The 15,091-nt window shown below is 41.2% G+C and overlaps 1 protein-coding gene across 7 annotated transcripts in view; it reads right to left on the minus strand.

Annotated features, from left to right (window-relative positions):
- The window catches only part of TP63 (tumor protein p63), a 266,572-nt gene continuing 251,760 nt past the window's right edge, over nt 280–15,091 (minus strand). For 3 of the 7 annotated variants that reach the window (XM_018046624.1, XM_005675125.2, XM_005675126.3), the window contains 4 exons: nt 10,530–10,687; nt 8,099–8,243; nt 6,401–6,494; nt 280–3,478 (listed from right to left, as the gene is read on the minus strand). In XM_018046624.1, coding sequence (XP_017902113.1) covers nt 3,182–3,478; nt 6,401–6,494; nt 8,099–8,243; nt 10,530–10,687 — 694 coding nt within the window. In that variant the 3' untranslated portion in view covers nt 280–3,181. The remainder of the gene's footprint in view (nt 3,479–6,400; nt 6,495–8,098; nt 8,244–10,529; nt 10,688–15,091) is intronic. The other 4 variants (XM_018046650.1, XM_018046656.1, XM_005675130.3 and 1 more) reach the window with 3 other exon arrangements.

Here is a 15,091-nt window from a genome sequence, read left to right on the forward strand (position 1 = left end):
AGAATGCTGGAGTGGGTTGCCATTCCCTTCTCCAAGGGATCTTCCTGACTCAGGGATTGAACCCAGGTCTCCTGCATTGCAGGCAGACTCTTTACCACATGAGCCACCTCCTGGTTTTTAGACTGGCTAAAATAAGAAAATAATGATTTTTTTTGTTAAGTGTTAATATTTGAATCTTTCTAATGTTTCTTGGGGATCCTTGGCATCTTTTCCTCTACCTCAATAAAAATAAGGCCAAAGGCCAGACAGGCAGGCAGACAGACAGATGCATACATCAACACCATTTCTCAATGCAAATTTTATTTATTTTTTAATTTTATTGCATGTCCTGGCAAACATTAAGTGGCTTGTGGATTTGCCTCTGGGTCATCCAAAGCCCATTGCCCCAAATTCCAAAAGACAAGCAACTGAAACTTGAAAAAAAAAAAAAAGCATCACATCTATAAGGAAAAAAAAAAAACAACTTTCAAAAACATTAATAAAGCATATAAAACATTTGGCATTGACTTAATTTTCACAATTATAAAAATAATAAAAAAATGTAACCCTTAAACATTCAACACCCCACATACTGTATTTTAGGGGAATATCAAGAAAACAAAAGGTAAATGGATTTAATGAAGAAAGTTCTATCTTCCATTTCCATTTCTAATCAATGTCAAACAAAAATGTATTCATTCTTCAGCCAACTGTAATGTACTGTAATGAGGCCACATTAGAACTCCATTAAGCCCATGCCCCCTTGTCTGTCCTTAATATTCTTTCTCCCCTTATGCTAATTACTCATACACTCAAAAAACATTAAGTTGCAACCAGGATGTGAGAGGCCAGTAGTTGTGCCTCGCTTTGGCTCATGCCAAACCCATGATGTACATACAGTACAGGAATTTGAGTCCTTAGTGCTACCCGAATAGTGCTGAGATAGCTCAGATGTCCTATGTTTATTCAAACACTCAGGACAGTCCAGGAAGCCATTTGTCCTTCTAGCATTGCAAAGGCATGGCTTTCATTCTTCCCATCAATAGGCTTTCAAACCTGCATGCTTGTTCCACATATTAGCAGTGCTTATTATCATTTATGCACAATAAAACTTTGAAATCAAGGACTCACTCTCTTTAACATACAAAATTAAAAAAAATAATAAAAAAACAACTTTCCCTTCCCCCCATCTTACAGTAATGGCATTTTTTTTTAAATTTGACATTGTAGTTTCACTAAATGGTGTTTCCATGAAAATACAAAAACAATAATAATAATAAAAAAAAATCTCAACGATGGTTCTGGAAAACCCACTATCCCAAGAAGAGAAAGATAATAAAACACAACGTATGCAATTTCACATACAAAATATATATACACTTTTCAGGTGAAACTCATATATTTTTGAGCCACATTAGCCCTTTTGCACTTTAAAATAAAATTGGATGCTTATGTGCAATGATAGCCCTTTACCAAAAGGCACAGCAGGCTTTTAAAAGAGCTCATTAGCAATATATACAAAATACTTGGTTTTGTGGTTTGAAAAAAAAAGTATCTGCTATGAAGTATGTTTCTAAAAGATGTACAGGAATATCTCCATTTACACTTTTATTTTTGAATCTGAAGACAAGTCTAGCAACATCTCCAATGGTAAGCTTGCCCTCTGATCTGTTGGGATATTTTTATGCATGTGCACAGTCCAGAAGAGAGATGGACGGGAAGTTGGGTTCTCACAGTGACTTTCAATCTAAGTAAAACTAATAGTATTCAAAAAGATAAGTGATGTAGTGATACAACTAATGCTACAATAAAACTGATCTCATAATTTTACATTTTCCAAATCAATACCCCTATTTTAAACCCTGAAGACAGAAAGATCAACAAGCCTTTATAAGCAGAATTTTATAGAATGTGAGGGTCACTAGAGGAAACATTTACCAAATAATACTATTTATGTTTCAAAAAGTCTTCCAAGTGCTTCAATTCATGGTTTACTGAGATCTCTTACTGTTTAGCAGAGATGCAATATCTCTGTAAGATTCTTGTTTTTCCTGGATATTCTTAATACATATTAAAGGTTTATTGCAAGAACTAGACAGGTGCATTCATCCCAATCAAATCAACCTTAATTTGCTAACCTTAAACAAGGGTAGCAAATATGTAATTGAGTTAATCAATCTAGTTGTGAAATTTAGTTTCCAAGCTTTTGTACTGGCAGCTAATGCTTTGCCAATAAATACTGAGAGTTAAGTTGTGTCTGGTATTAAATATGAGGAGATTGCTGATATACCAGGACACATGGTGTCAGTTGCTACTGAACTGGCTGCAATGACTTTTTAAGGATTTTGGCCGTTATTCACATTCCCCAATCCCAACCAAAAGCAAGGGAGGATATTTCTTTTCTTCTGGTGAGTGATAGTGTAAACATGGACTTTTTCTTGTAATTGAGCTATATCACCCCAAAGGCAACCACCATCAGTAGCAGAGATATCAGTAACATAAAATACACCAACGTAGAGAATCGTGTACATAGGTATCCAGTCTCACCCACATAATAACAAATAGATCAAACCAAAGGTTGGATGTAACATGTGTTTAGCATCAAAAGAACTGAAGGCACCTACATGTCATTGTCACTCACATACACTATCAAGATCTAGATACCTACTACCATTCATGGCTGACTTTGAGAGAAGGCCTATAGATAAGCCATCCAAAACAAGTAAATTAGAAAGAAAAAAAAAAGGTGATAAGTGCAACTCCATTTTTTTCCTTTAAATTACATTTTAAGCAATACTCAATGCCCCCACCCAAAAATACATACTGTATATTTATATATTTATATGTATAGTCTTAGACTATAAGGGTGAAAATGCTTTATAAAAGTCAATGAGAGCTCTCTGCCGCTTAAGGAGACACCCACTGCTTTTTTGCTCACTTCTGCATAGCCATGACAATTTCGGTCCTGCAAACAAGGGAGCTGAAGGCTTAAAGCCAGGAAACAGAATCAGGCGCTAGGTCAGACATTAGGTAAAACATAGCCTCTTATTTCTCCTTCCCTTAAGAAACCAGACCGAAAAGAGGAAGGAGAGGAGCTAAGGAGAATGCTTGGCTGGACAAGCAGGAGTGCCTTGTTGTGGGGGTGGGGGAACAGGGGGTAGGCAGATGGGAAACTGGGAAGAGGGCACCACAACTGCTCAGCTCACTCCCCCTCTTCTTTGATACGTTGTTGCTTGTTGCGACGAGCATCCATGTCAAAGTTGAAATCATTCCACTCATCTCGGGGTGGGAAGGAGATGGTCTGGCGGAGGGTGAAGCGCACAGCGTCAATGACACGCTCACCCCGGGTCTCACTGGAGCCTACGCTGACTGTGGAGGCACCACTTGGGGTCCGCAGGAGGTGGGGAGGGGAGGAGAAGTCGTGGAGCTGCCGGTGGTCCAGGATGCCTTTCCAGATGGCATGTCGGAATTGCTCAGGGATTTTTAGACTTGCCAAATCCTGTGCAATAGGGAAGTGAATCCAGGAGAATTAGGACAAAGAGAAAAACTAACATTCAGTACACACCATTTGGCTCCCCAATGCTTGGCTTTAATTGACCTGCATTTATTGAACTCTAAATTCAACAATAAAATCAGCTCTTTATGAATCTTCAAGATATATGTAACTAAGCACAAAGATATAGCCTTGAGGTGTCATCTCTTCTTGTAGAGTATTTTTATTTATGCTCTATTGGTCTCCATTTCCTCATTGGTAAAATAGAGGTAATATGTAGATCACAGAACAAAAATCCCCAAAGACATCAGGTAAAGGAATCTGGCAACTCTCAAATCTACCTGGCTCTAATCACTAGAAGAAAGATATTAATAGAATGCTACCATTTCTCATATGAGGAGATAGGAAAAAAAATTACAGATACTAAATACTTTCAACATGCCAGGCATTCAATTAATCATTTTTTATTCATCATCCTATTTAATGCTAAGATTTGTGGTTGGTATTATTATGCCTATTTTATAGACGGAAAAGCTGAAGATCAGAGACGTCAATAACTCTAAAATTATACAATTAAGTGAATGAACTGGGAACTCAGGACAGCCTCTGAACCTGTAACTGTCCTAATGGTCAAAAGGTCTTTTGGTGTTTGGATCAATCAGGGTATCAAAACACAGAGTATGTGTCCATGTTCTATGGATGGGGGCAGAAGGCATTACAAAGATGATTGATCTTAACTAACTGTGGTAGCACCTCTGTTTATCTGCATTAGCTCTTCATTAGCCTGTTTTAGTGATGGCTGGCATTTTTTATGGAGCAGCATGGTAGGTAGAAAGAACATTGTGCTTGGCATCAGAAGACCTTGGCAGAAGCTCTTATTCTGTCACTGACTAGCTAGCTCTAGACCTCCCTCAAGTCATTTATTTCCTACTGGCCTCAGTTTCCTCATTAACAAAATGGGATACAATTCCTTTTTAGGTCAACATATAATGCGGACTCATATGCTAATGTGGATGTGAAAGTATATTGCACATTATAAAGCATACTATGTAAATCTCAGTCATCTGTATTATTACTATGTTATATCACGATTAACCCATTCTTGCATCTTGGAGGGAATACTTATAAAAACACTGAAATTTAACCATATTCTTTCCAGGGAAGTATGTGAAATAACTAAGACTGGTGTTGAGAGACAAGATGAAAAGTAAGTGTCTATTTCCAGTGATGAACAAGAAGAAGCTGAGGATGCAGAAATTAGATAGCCTCCCAATATTTCTTTATTTGGAAATGAGCAGTATGAGTACTCTAATTTCCTATTCTAGCAGGAGAATATATTATAAAGAAGTTACTCCACAAATAGATAAGTCAGCATACCTCTGTATGCTTCTGAAACTCCAAATCAATCCAAAACTCTCTGAAAACTAGGCTCCATTGAACTGCATTACTCTCTGGATAGATCTGAACTTATCCTAATGGGCGGGATAGCTGTAGCCCAGAGCCTGGCTCAGGACCTAGCTAACACCAGCAGAGATGGACTTGTGGAGAGCATCGGCAGATCCTAAAAACCAAACAGGCATCCTGACACAGTCCCCACTGGGGAGAAGTGGAAGACAAAACTTTAAAAATATAAGGAAGGGACAAAGTTCCTGTTCCATCATGTAAGGTTCTCAAACAGTGCAACACAATGACTTGTGTCAAACTGCCTTCAATGGATGGACATCATTGTGAAGTTCTCAGAAACCTATTGGAACGTACTCCTAAAGCTTTCTATGTGTCTTTTACTTGTAATTTCTTCCATTAGGGAGCAGCAGCCAGGGGTGGTTGAGGGGTGAAGAAGGGCAGGCATAGGGGCAGTGCAGCATATGCCCATTACCATAGGGCAGGGGTGCTCTTACACTGCATGGGCTGTCTCTGGCATCGGTGCTCAAGGAGGGGGGCAAAAAGAGGTCTCAACTACAGAAGCAGCAGCAGAGGCAGAGAATCTCTTCTTCCACCAGCCCAAAGGGCCCTCTGGAAGCTAGAAGGGAGGACAGTGAACCCCAAACAGAGCAGCATATAGCGTAGCCTGGGAGAAAAACCAGATTGCTGTAAACCAGAATGAAATGAGCTCCCTCCCACGTGAGCAGTAGTTCAAGAGGTACTGTAGAAGCAAGAATAAGTTCCCTCCCATCCAGGTTGCTCTAAAGGCTATCAAAGCCAGAAGGCAGTGATTTTGAACCCAATTTGATTAACTGAGACCCAGAGAAGCAAAGTGATTACACCATGTTCTTATCACCACTAAAAAGCACAGCTGGGACTTGAACCCATAACCAGTGATCTTTCCCAGTGGTCAGGGATGCCTGGACCCTATTCTGGTAGATTTGATCATGAACAAACATATGGTTCTTATTGAGAGACACAGCTCAATCCCCTATCATGTCCTATTTTAAGGAAAGGCAGAAAAGTTCAATTAATAGGGTGAAAGGCCAGAAGCTTACACCTCAGGGTTCTATTCCTGGTTCTGACATCAACTAATCCAGACAGATGACTATACTGTTGTCCCCCCATGTTTTAAAGTGAGAATGACATCACTACCTTCTTGCTATCCTCCCTGGGATCTTACACCAATTAATGAGAACTTCGAGAAAGTCCTCTGAAGTCTTCAGAGATCATATATTCCTTGAAGGTGGGAATCAGATCTTTTTCCTACTCTGCACATAGTATGCATGTAATAGAAGACTGCTGACTGATCAGACAAGCTGAGGATGGCTGAGTCCTGAGCTTCTCAAATGTAGAGGTGGAGGTCTGGGGATCTTTCTAATATGGTTATGGGTTTCATCAAAATTGAGGATTTAGAAACAGAGGGAATTCAATTACAAGGTGGATGTCACCAGAGGGAGGAAATTAAGAAATAAAACTCAAGAGAAAAGTCTAACAGTTACTTACATCCATGGAGTAATGCTCAATCTGATAGATGGTGGTCAGCCCCTGGGTCGTGAAATAGTCCAGACATGATGAACAGCCCAACCTTGCTAAGAAACTGCAGAGGGAGGAGGGAAGAGGAAGGAGGAAACAGAAAAAGAAAGTTCACCCCAACTGCATTGGCAAGATAAAGGAAAACCCAACATTTTTCCCTGGGATGCCCTACAGAAGAGACTAGGGGTATATAAAGTATATGTGGGGCCTTGGATTGGAGGTTTGGGGGTGATTAGAAGGCAATGGCACCCCACTCCAGTACTCTTGCCTGGAAAATCCCATGGATGGAGGAGCTTGGTGGGCTACAGTCCATGGGGTCGCTAAGAGTCAGACACGACTGAGCGACTTCACTTTCACCTTTCACTTTCATGCGTTAGAGAAGGAAATGGCAACCCACTCCAGTGTTCTTGCCTGGAGAATCCCAGGGACGGGGGAGCCTGGTGGGCTGCCATCTATGGGGTCGCACAGAGTCGGACACGACTGAAGCGACTTAGCAGCAGCAGCAGCAGCAGCAGCAGTGACATGAACTTTAATTTAGATCTACAGAGATTAAAGTCAACTGTTCAAGGATTCCTGCAGAGCAGAGATTTTTCAAATGATGGATGAGTGGAGTTCCAGGGGTTGCATGTCAGTGCCTTAGGAGCCATTGCAGGGGGTGAAAGGAAGGAGTCCAGTGCTCAGGTTTCCAGTCCTCTTGCCTCCTGGCTCTTTACTTCAAAAATAGCGTCTCCACTTTGATTGTCTGTATCTGAGGTTTCTGAGAATGGTTTATGTGGCTAAGGAAAAATTGTGGGCCACTATACTGTGAAGTCATCAATGCTCTCTGATTTATGTCCTCTTCAGAATACAGATCCCCTTCTTTTCTTTCCTGGTCTCAGATCAGTGGTACCACAATCATCACAGAGGCAAATACTGGATGGGATGAGACATGCACTTGGCCGTCTTTCTGACCGACACTGCTAATGCTGCTGGATCAATCATGTGGGCACCAACACCTATTATTCCAGCAGCCAAGTGAGAAAGTCCTTCTGAACATGAAGCACGAGCAGATGCCAGGCGACAGGCATGAGATGTGGATACCTGCACTTGCCTCTGCTGGAAACAAACTTCTGGGCTTCATGGCTTTCTTTCTTCTAGCTATCTGAGCTCCCTTTCCTGGAATGTCCCTGTTTCTCATATGACAAAGCAGAAGAGGCCACTGGCTTCTTGAGAGTCCCTGTCATTTTTGCTAACATTCAAACTTTTTGATGGACATTCAGCTTCAAAATAGTGATCCCATGGTGGTTGAGAGCTATGAGGCCTAGAGAGCAGGAAAGGGAGCAAGATAGCAAGTTGACTGCCCTTTTGGGAACCCCAGCCCTGAGCACCAATTTAAAGGTCACACTGACTGTAAAAATATGATGGAGGAGTAAGGGAGTAAGTGAAGATGGAGAAAACAGGCATGGACACTTACACGCCTATAAACTCACATTTTCACTTTTTCCCATGTTGATTATTATGGTTACTTTGATTAAATACTACTGGTGACTCCATAGATTAGAGATAACTGAACTTGAACCACAGGGTTGCTTCTTTCTTTCCAACTATGCTATTCACTTTGACAGTGTCCACCCTCCACCACCCAGAGATGCTTAGGACAGGCCCCCAGGGGACATGCTGTGGACTCACCTGACAAGGCTGCAATCTGTGGGGTACGGAGGTGGGGGGGTGCAGTGGGAGGTGGATGGCATGGAGAGTGGGGGAGGGAGGGCTTGGGTAGGGCTGAGTCCATTCATGTCTCCAGCCATTGGCATGTGGGTGCCCATCATAGGAACTGAACAGAAGCAGGAGGAACAGAGAGGGTTACTGCCGTTATCACATACCAGCATCCCAGTGGTCCATCTCACCTGGTTTAACGTTACCAAGGGCCTACTCTACCAGCCTTCCTTTCCAGTCTTATTTCTTACTACACCCCTCTAAGCACCCTGCATCTCACTGAACAGAAGAGTTACCAAACTCCAAACTAATGACATACTTCGTGACCATGGTACCTGCTCTTGGAACAATCTCTTCCCATTTTGTTTTCTACTTCTACTGCTCTGTCTCCTTCTAATACTTGCTGCTCCTGATGTTAATACCATTCTCCTTGTATTTGCCTTCCTGAGTTATATTTCTGCCTCCTTCACTACGCTAATCTCTTTAAGCATGGAGATTAGACCTGATACATGTCTGGTTCTCCGGAGACCCAACCACAGTGCCTGGCATAGAGCAGATGCCCAGGAAACTTAAATTATGTGAACAAATGAACAAATTCATGAATGAGAAGGGCCCTTTGGCTACTGGTTTGGGAATGAGAGAATTCACTGCAGTATTTGTAGGGAACCAAATGTCTCAGAAGGAAGGAGGCAATGAAAGACCCTAGCTCTTTTTTTCTGGTCCATTTCAGGATTATGTTTGGGAACAACACCAACTTGGACTGGTTTCACTCACTTATAGAGAAGAAAAGCTCAATACCAATAATAATTATGAAACAGATTTTGTTTATAGGTATAAAAGAATATAAAGCACAATAACATGTCCACAAAAAGATGAAGGTAATTTGCTTCTATAATTTGCTCAGCTAGTGAGCACAGGCCAAGAACATCTCATCAGTTCCCCTCTGACTTTCCTGATGCCATCAGAGGAAAATTAAGCATAAATAAGGAAAAAAGGACACAAACTGTTACACAAATGTGAAGGATCATTACCACTATCCCTATTTTGTCATCTCAAAACAAAGTTGAGGACTCTAAGATCTCATCAGAGAGAAAGCAAAAAATAATAATAATAAATGGTTCCTTCTCCTTTTATTGCCAAAATAGTAGACCTATTGAGGGGCCAGGTTTAGTCCTAGGATGTATTTGTCACTAGTCAGAGAGTGGTCTGGCTCTAATGTCTGCATTGCCATACCAAGGAACCAAACCTCATATACCTCTGATGTCAATACAGTCTGAACAGGTACTATCAGAACCAGAGAGAGTCACAATCCGAGCCTCCCTGCCTGGATGGGAGCAGAGTTTGGAGGAGAATGGGTACATGTATATGTGTAGCTGAGTCCCTTTGCTGTATACCTTGAAACTGTCACGACACTGTTAATCAGCTATACTCCAATATTAAATAAAAAGTTAAAAAAAAGAAAACCCAGTCTCTACAAGGCAACAGTGAAATGCAAATTTGAAGGATTGATAAAAAACATGAGGATTTCTAGGATAAGACTGAGGCACGGCTTTATGAGGGTGATTACAAGACACATGGGATGTATTTAGGCTTTGTAACCCTTCTGTATTTTTACCATCTCACTGTGTGCTTGCTATCTTTTTTTTTTTTCTTCAAGTTTGGATATCCACTCTGCTAGATTAAGTTCTAGTGGACAAGCTAATTATATTCACAGCAAACCTATGTACTGATCATCATCCATTTCCAGGCTCAATTCACACATTTTCTCTTATAGTTATACTTAGTTGATATGCGGAATCTGTGTGTGAGTCAATAAAAGGGAGGCTCCTTTCCCTATGTTGATTCTTTAATAACTGTGTATGGGATGAAGGGAACGAGTTGAGAAGACCAAAAGTGTGGAGTCACAGACTGATAAGCTGTTAAGTGTGCAGAATGATAATTTTATGAATGAAAATTGAGCATTAGATCAGAGAGGTGACTTGTCCAGAGTTACACAGCTAATACTGCAATGGAGTCCAGACTACAATCTTGTTTTCTCTAGATTTTAAGTCCACCACACTATGCTGCTTCCAACAAGTTGGCCAGGTTTCCTACCAATAATCTCAAAGATTGTAGAAGGTGGGTCCCCATCCAGGTTGGCAGGAAGCAGACTGTTCTTTCTACAGATATCCTTATCCCTACTAAAGGAACAGCCTTCTTCATCTCTACCAATGTGCTTTGTCAATGAGTCACAGATCTTAAAAGTGAGACAACTTTGCCCAAGAGAAATTTAAGCTTCGATCTGTCCTGTCTCTTTGTGCCTCCCATACAGCTTCAGAGCAAGCTTCCCTGATCCCAGAGCAGAGTCTTCCACTACACTAGCCCTGCTGGTCCTCCAGCTGCAGCTCAAGGGAGATGTTCTTACTGTTGGCTCCCATGCCATCAGGAATGGTGGTGGGAGTGAGGGCGTTGCGCTGCTGAGGGTTGATAAGCTGGCTCACGGAAGGCAGCTTGTTCATGCTGTTCATTTTGTTCAGAGGTGGGGAGCTGTTACCGTAGGAAGACTGAGACTGCATCGAGGTCCTGGGAACACAAACATGGAAGTATGGTAAGCACAGGATGCTGAGGAGTGGGGACCGGTCATTTCCAACAGGTCTCAGATTAAAACATGGCCCTAACTATATAGGTGTAAAAATATTCCTCCAGTGCAATGACAGGAACTTATTTGTGTTTCCATCTGAGAACCTCTCCTGTCTTGGCAAGGATCACAAAGCTATCATCATATCATATGTTTCCTATGTGACTACAGGACAGAGGTGAGTATCTTCCTAAAGCATCTCCTTTGTGAGAGGGGAAATCATTGCATCTTCTTTTCCCCCTTTTGTTTTCTCCATCCCTCTCAAGGTGAAAACCAAAAAGGGAAAAGAACTGAGTGAAGACCCAAAGGCTTATGAAAGACATGGAGATGGTGAGCTCAAATTGTGGCCGAGGTGTTGCGCCTATAGCTGGAGCTTGGCAATTTGGGATATGTAGAAAGTAACCATAAAGCCAATCAAACAGGGCATTAGGCAGCCATCATGCAGAGGCCTCAACATGGAAACATGCCTTCTCAGCTTAGCTGTTCCTGGGCCATGAGGGAGCCCATCAGAATACCAACAGCCTCTCTGCACAGAGGGAATCTGAGAGTCCAAACAACTGTTCTGTTAAGCTTCCACAAGTCTCTGGGGCATGTGTGTGTGTGTGTGTGTGTGTGTGTGTGTGTGTGTGTGTGTGTGTGTGTGCAGGTACTCAGTTGTGTTCAACTCTTTATGACCCCATAAACTGTAGCCTGACAGGTTCCTCTGTCCACAGAATTTTTCAGTCAAGAACACTGGAGTGGGTTGCCATTTCCTACTCCAGGGGATCTTCCCCACGGAGAGAACAAATCTGTGTCTCTTACAAAGGGAAGAAGAAACACAGTTTTCCATTCAGCATGACTTTGATTTGCAAACTAACTAGAACTGGTTTGTCCTACTATGTATTATGGCTTCCCTGGGCACAGTGGTAAAGCATCCGCCTGCAGTGCAGGAGATGCAGAAGACGGGGGTTCAATCTCTGGGTCAGGAAGATCCTCTGGCGGTGGGCATGGCAACCCCCTCTAGTATTCTTGCTGGGAAAATCCCATGGACAGAAAATCCCTGGTGGACTATGGTCCATGGTGTCACAAAGAGTCAGACAGGACTGCAGCCACTGAGAATGTACATGGCACTATGTATTATATATGATATTCCCTATTCAGCTGCCATTCCTGACTTTAAACTAGTGATTTCTACCAGAATTAGGGGATATAGAGTCAGAAATTCAAGACTTGAGTCTTCCTTCAGCATATATTAGAAAGCTATAGGTCTCTGTGCAAGCCAGTAAACACCCCTCACGAGAAAACTAAAATGTATGTAAACTAAATATATATATATATACTTACTGCATGAGTTAGATGCTAGACATGGGGAAACTCATAAGAAATTATCTCATCTTTGAGAAGCTCATAGAATAGAGGATATATGGTGATTATAATCCAACCAACCTTGTAGAGCAATGGTGATAACTGAACAAGATAAGATGAGGAAGAATTGTACACACTATCAGACACTATCAGACATTTACAGTGAGTAATCTGTGCCCATAAAATGAAGATTGGGTTGAGCATGTAAAAGGGGAAAACCTCCCCTATGACACTTTTCAAATAAGATGTATTATTTTGTTCCTATTTGTCTCCTCCCTGTTGGAGCCATACAAACTTGCATAGTCAAGTTTTGTTTGTGTGTATATCAGATTTAGAAGGCTCTGTACATGAATCCAAGTTCCAAACAAGCACGGTATAATAATGTCTGAAAAAATAACAAGTGGCTCTAACACCTGAGTGCTACAGTAGTGCTAGGCTTGGACTTCAAAGCTGCCACTCTGTATCCTCCATAATTACACAAAACATAGAAGCCTCCATCCATATCACTGAATGAGCCTTGGCTAGAGGAATTCAAATAATAGGCTATATTTGCATAAATGAACACAACAATTAACGTGCAATTGACAATTCAGCTGTATTTTACAACTGCTGCCTTAAAGCGGGAGGGTACTGATTTCTCACTTTAGCCCTCCTCAAGAAAACAAGTTTAGATCCTTGTTGTATAAACAAGCGTTTATATAATAAACTCTCCCAACTCTAAGATTCTTCACGTTACCAAGCTCTCCTTTATCCATTTTCTGAATGAGTCTCACATGGACATGGGATGGCAGGGTAGCGATGGGCAGAAACGATAATGCCTGTTGTACAGATGGGTAAATATAATACTTTAAGAAAAATGGACCCAAGTCACACACGGCTCTAAATGATGAGCTGAGAGGGCTCTTCTCTTAGTCCAAAGCATTTCATTTCATTCTGTGGCACCTCCCCAGAAGTAAGACAGTGCAATAGGTTACATAATCAAGAAGTAGGTAAAGTAGTGAGGGAAACATAGGAGGCTGAGATAGAGCATGGAACAAAGGACAGAGTAAAGGGAGTCCTAGCTATCCCCAGGTCCACTCTACCCCTGCGCAGAAGCCTTGCATGAGTCAACACGTTTGAATATACCTAGGAACATCTGTTAAGTCCATACTGAAGTCCAAGAAAGCTCAGGGCAGGATGACCAAGAGAAGCTTCACTAGGTGCTTCTTCCTTTATCTTTACCCACCACAAAGTAACAAAGATGCCGGGCTGCCCAGACTCCAGAGGCAGACTGGTCCTCTGTAACCTAAAGAAACATCTACTTATCCCTCCTACCCTCCCCAATCAGTCACAATTACAGCAAGAACTAATGGAAACGTTCCTTGGAGCATTAATGTCCACCACTAGGAAAGTGAAAGTGTATTTAAAAGCTCTGAATTTTCCCTGGACCCTTAATTATAGTGAATGCCTTCTTCCACATCCTATTACAATTCCCTTCTCCTGTTCCCTTTGTGGTCTTTATTTTTCTATAATTTTATTAGTTCATTTTAAGCCACCTAAACTATTTTTGAGGAAGGTAGGTCACAAGTCATAGATGAACAAAGAAGGAACATGAATTTTGGAGCCAATCAAAACATCTGGGTTAATATTTTAGATCTGACCCAAATCAGTTAAGGGATTTTGGGTTTTATACAAGTCTCCCCAGTCTCAATTTCTTAATCTGTAGAACAGGTATTACACTCACTCCAGAAGACTTGCTATGGAGATTAAATCAGATTATATAAGAGTCCTGGATATTGTCCTGTAAATTGTAGGTGCTTAAGAGACATTGCTGCCTTTTGCTCTTCCCTCCAGCTCCAAATGTTTAATACTTTAGTGTATAGTCAAGGGCATAAGAGGTGTCAGTTTAAGAATAGGAAGAAGTGGCAAGGACTCTTAGCTGGACAAATCCAGAAATTAGGGTGAAGAGATGAATAAGAATAAGAGAGTCTGAAGAGTGCAGAAACTTTGAATGCATCTCCTTTAATGCTGAAGTGAGTGTTAAAACTACAAGGAGAAAGGTTGTGGTCATCTGTTTATTATAAGCTTGTATGTCTGATGTAGAAAATATTCTGAACATCTCTATGTGCTCTGGAAAAGGGAGCAAAGCTGAAAAAAAATCATAACCAATTTAAAGGCCTTGAAGAACAGTTTTTTTTTTCCTTTACAAATAGAATGTCACATTGTTTGAGCAGACAATCCTAAATGTTGCTGGGGCATATTAAGAGATGGAAAAAGTGTTCAGAGACAACATAACCTGTGCTGTTATGGTTTCTGTCCCCACTCAAAAAAGAAAATGTTCACACACAATACACACAGACTAAATGGAAAAAGTAGGAATTTAGATACCCCCAGGAAAATAACAAGGCGTAAGCCTCAGGTCATTTTCTCCAGAGGCACTTTAGATTTTTCCAGGAACCCAACATACAAAAACTAGATAAAGTATGTTCCATGTATTTCTGGTTTTGAGTAGAAGTCCTGGTAAAATCAAGTTGTAGTTCTTAATGCTGATAACGTAGGTTTCTGTGTACATTTCTAGGAATAAAATCCCATATCTCAGAACCACATGAGAGCTTTAGGATCATCCAGGATTTAAATCCGGTTTCCAGATTCAGAGTCTAGAGAGTATCTATGTGGCAGAGAGTTAAGATTCTTAAGAAGACACAAATTCAAAGTCTTCACTGTTTTGCTGGAGATGCCTAGAATTCCACCAAAGGATTCCTTCTGTGTCCTTCAATCTTCCATTGCTAAAGAAAAGATAACTCTCTAGTGGAATCTGGCAATGTATCAGGGTGAAGCTATCTTACCAAACCATTGCTGGAGTGCAGTCTCAGATCCTGGAAACACCACAGGTATGAGAGGGGTCAAAAAAAAGAGGGGGGTGGTGGGTGGAAAAACATGGAACATGAGAATAGGAATGGTTCCTCTCGGAAATTCTGCCCAGTACCATCCCACGTGTAACTTTTCTCCCTATCTGGGGAATTTTG

Source organism: Capra hircus, chromosome 1 (genome assembly GCF_001704415.2).
Source record: "Capra hircus breed San Clemente chromosome 1, ASM170441v1, whole genome shotgun sequence".
Taxonomy (NCBI): domain Eukaryota; kingdom Metazoa; phylum Chordata; class Mammalia; order Artiodactyla; family Bovidae; genus Capra; species Capra hircus.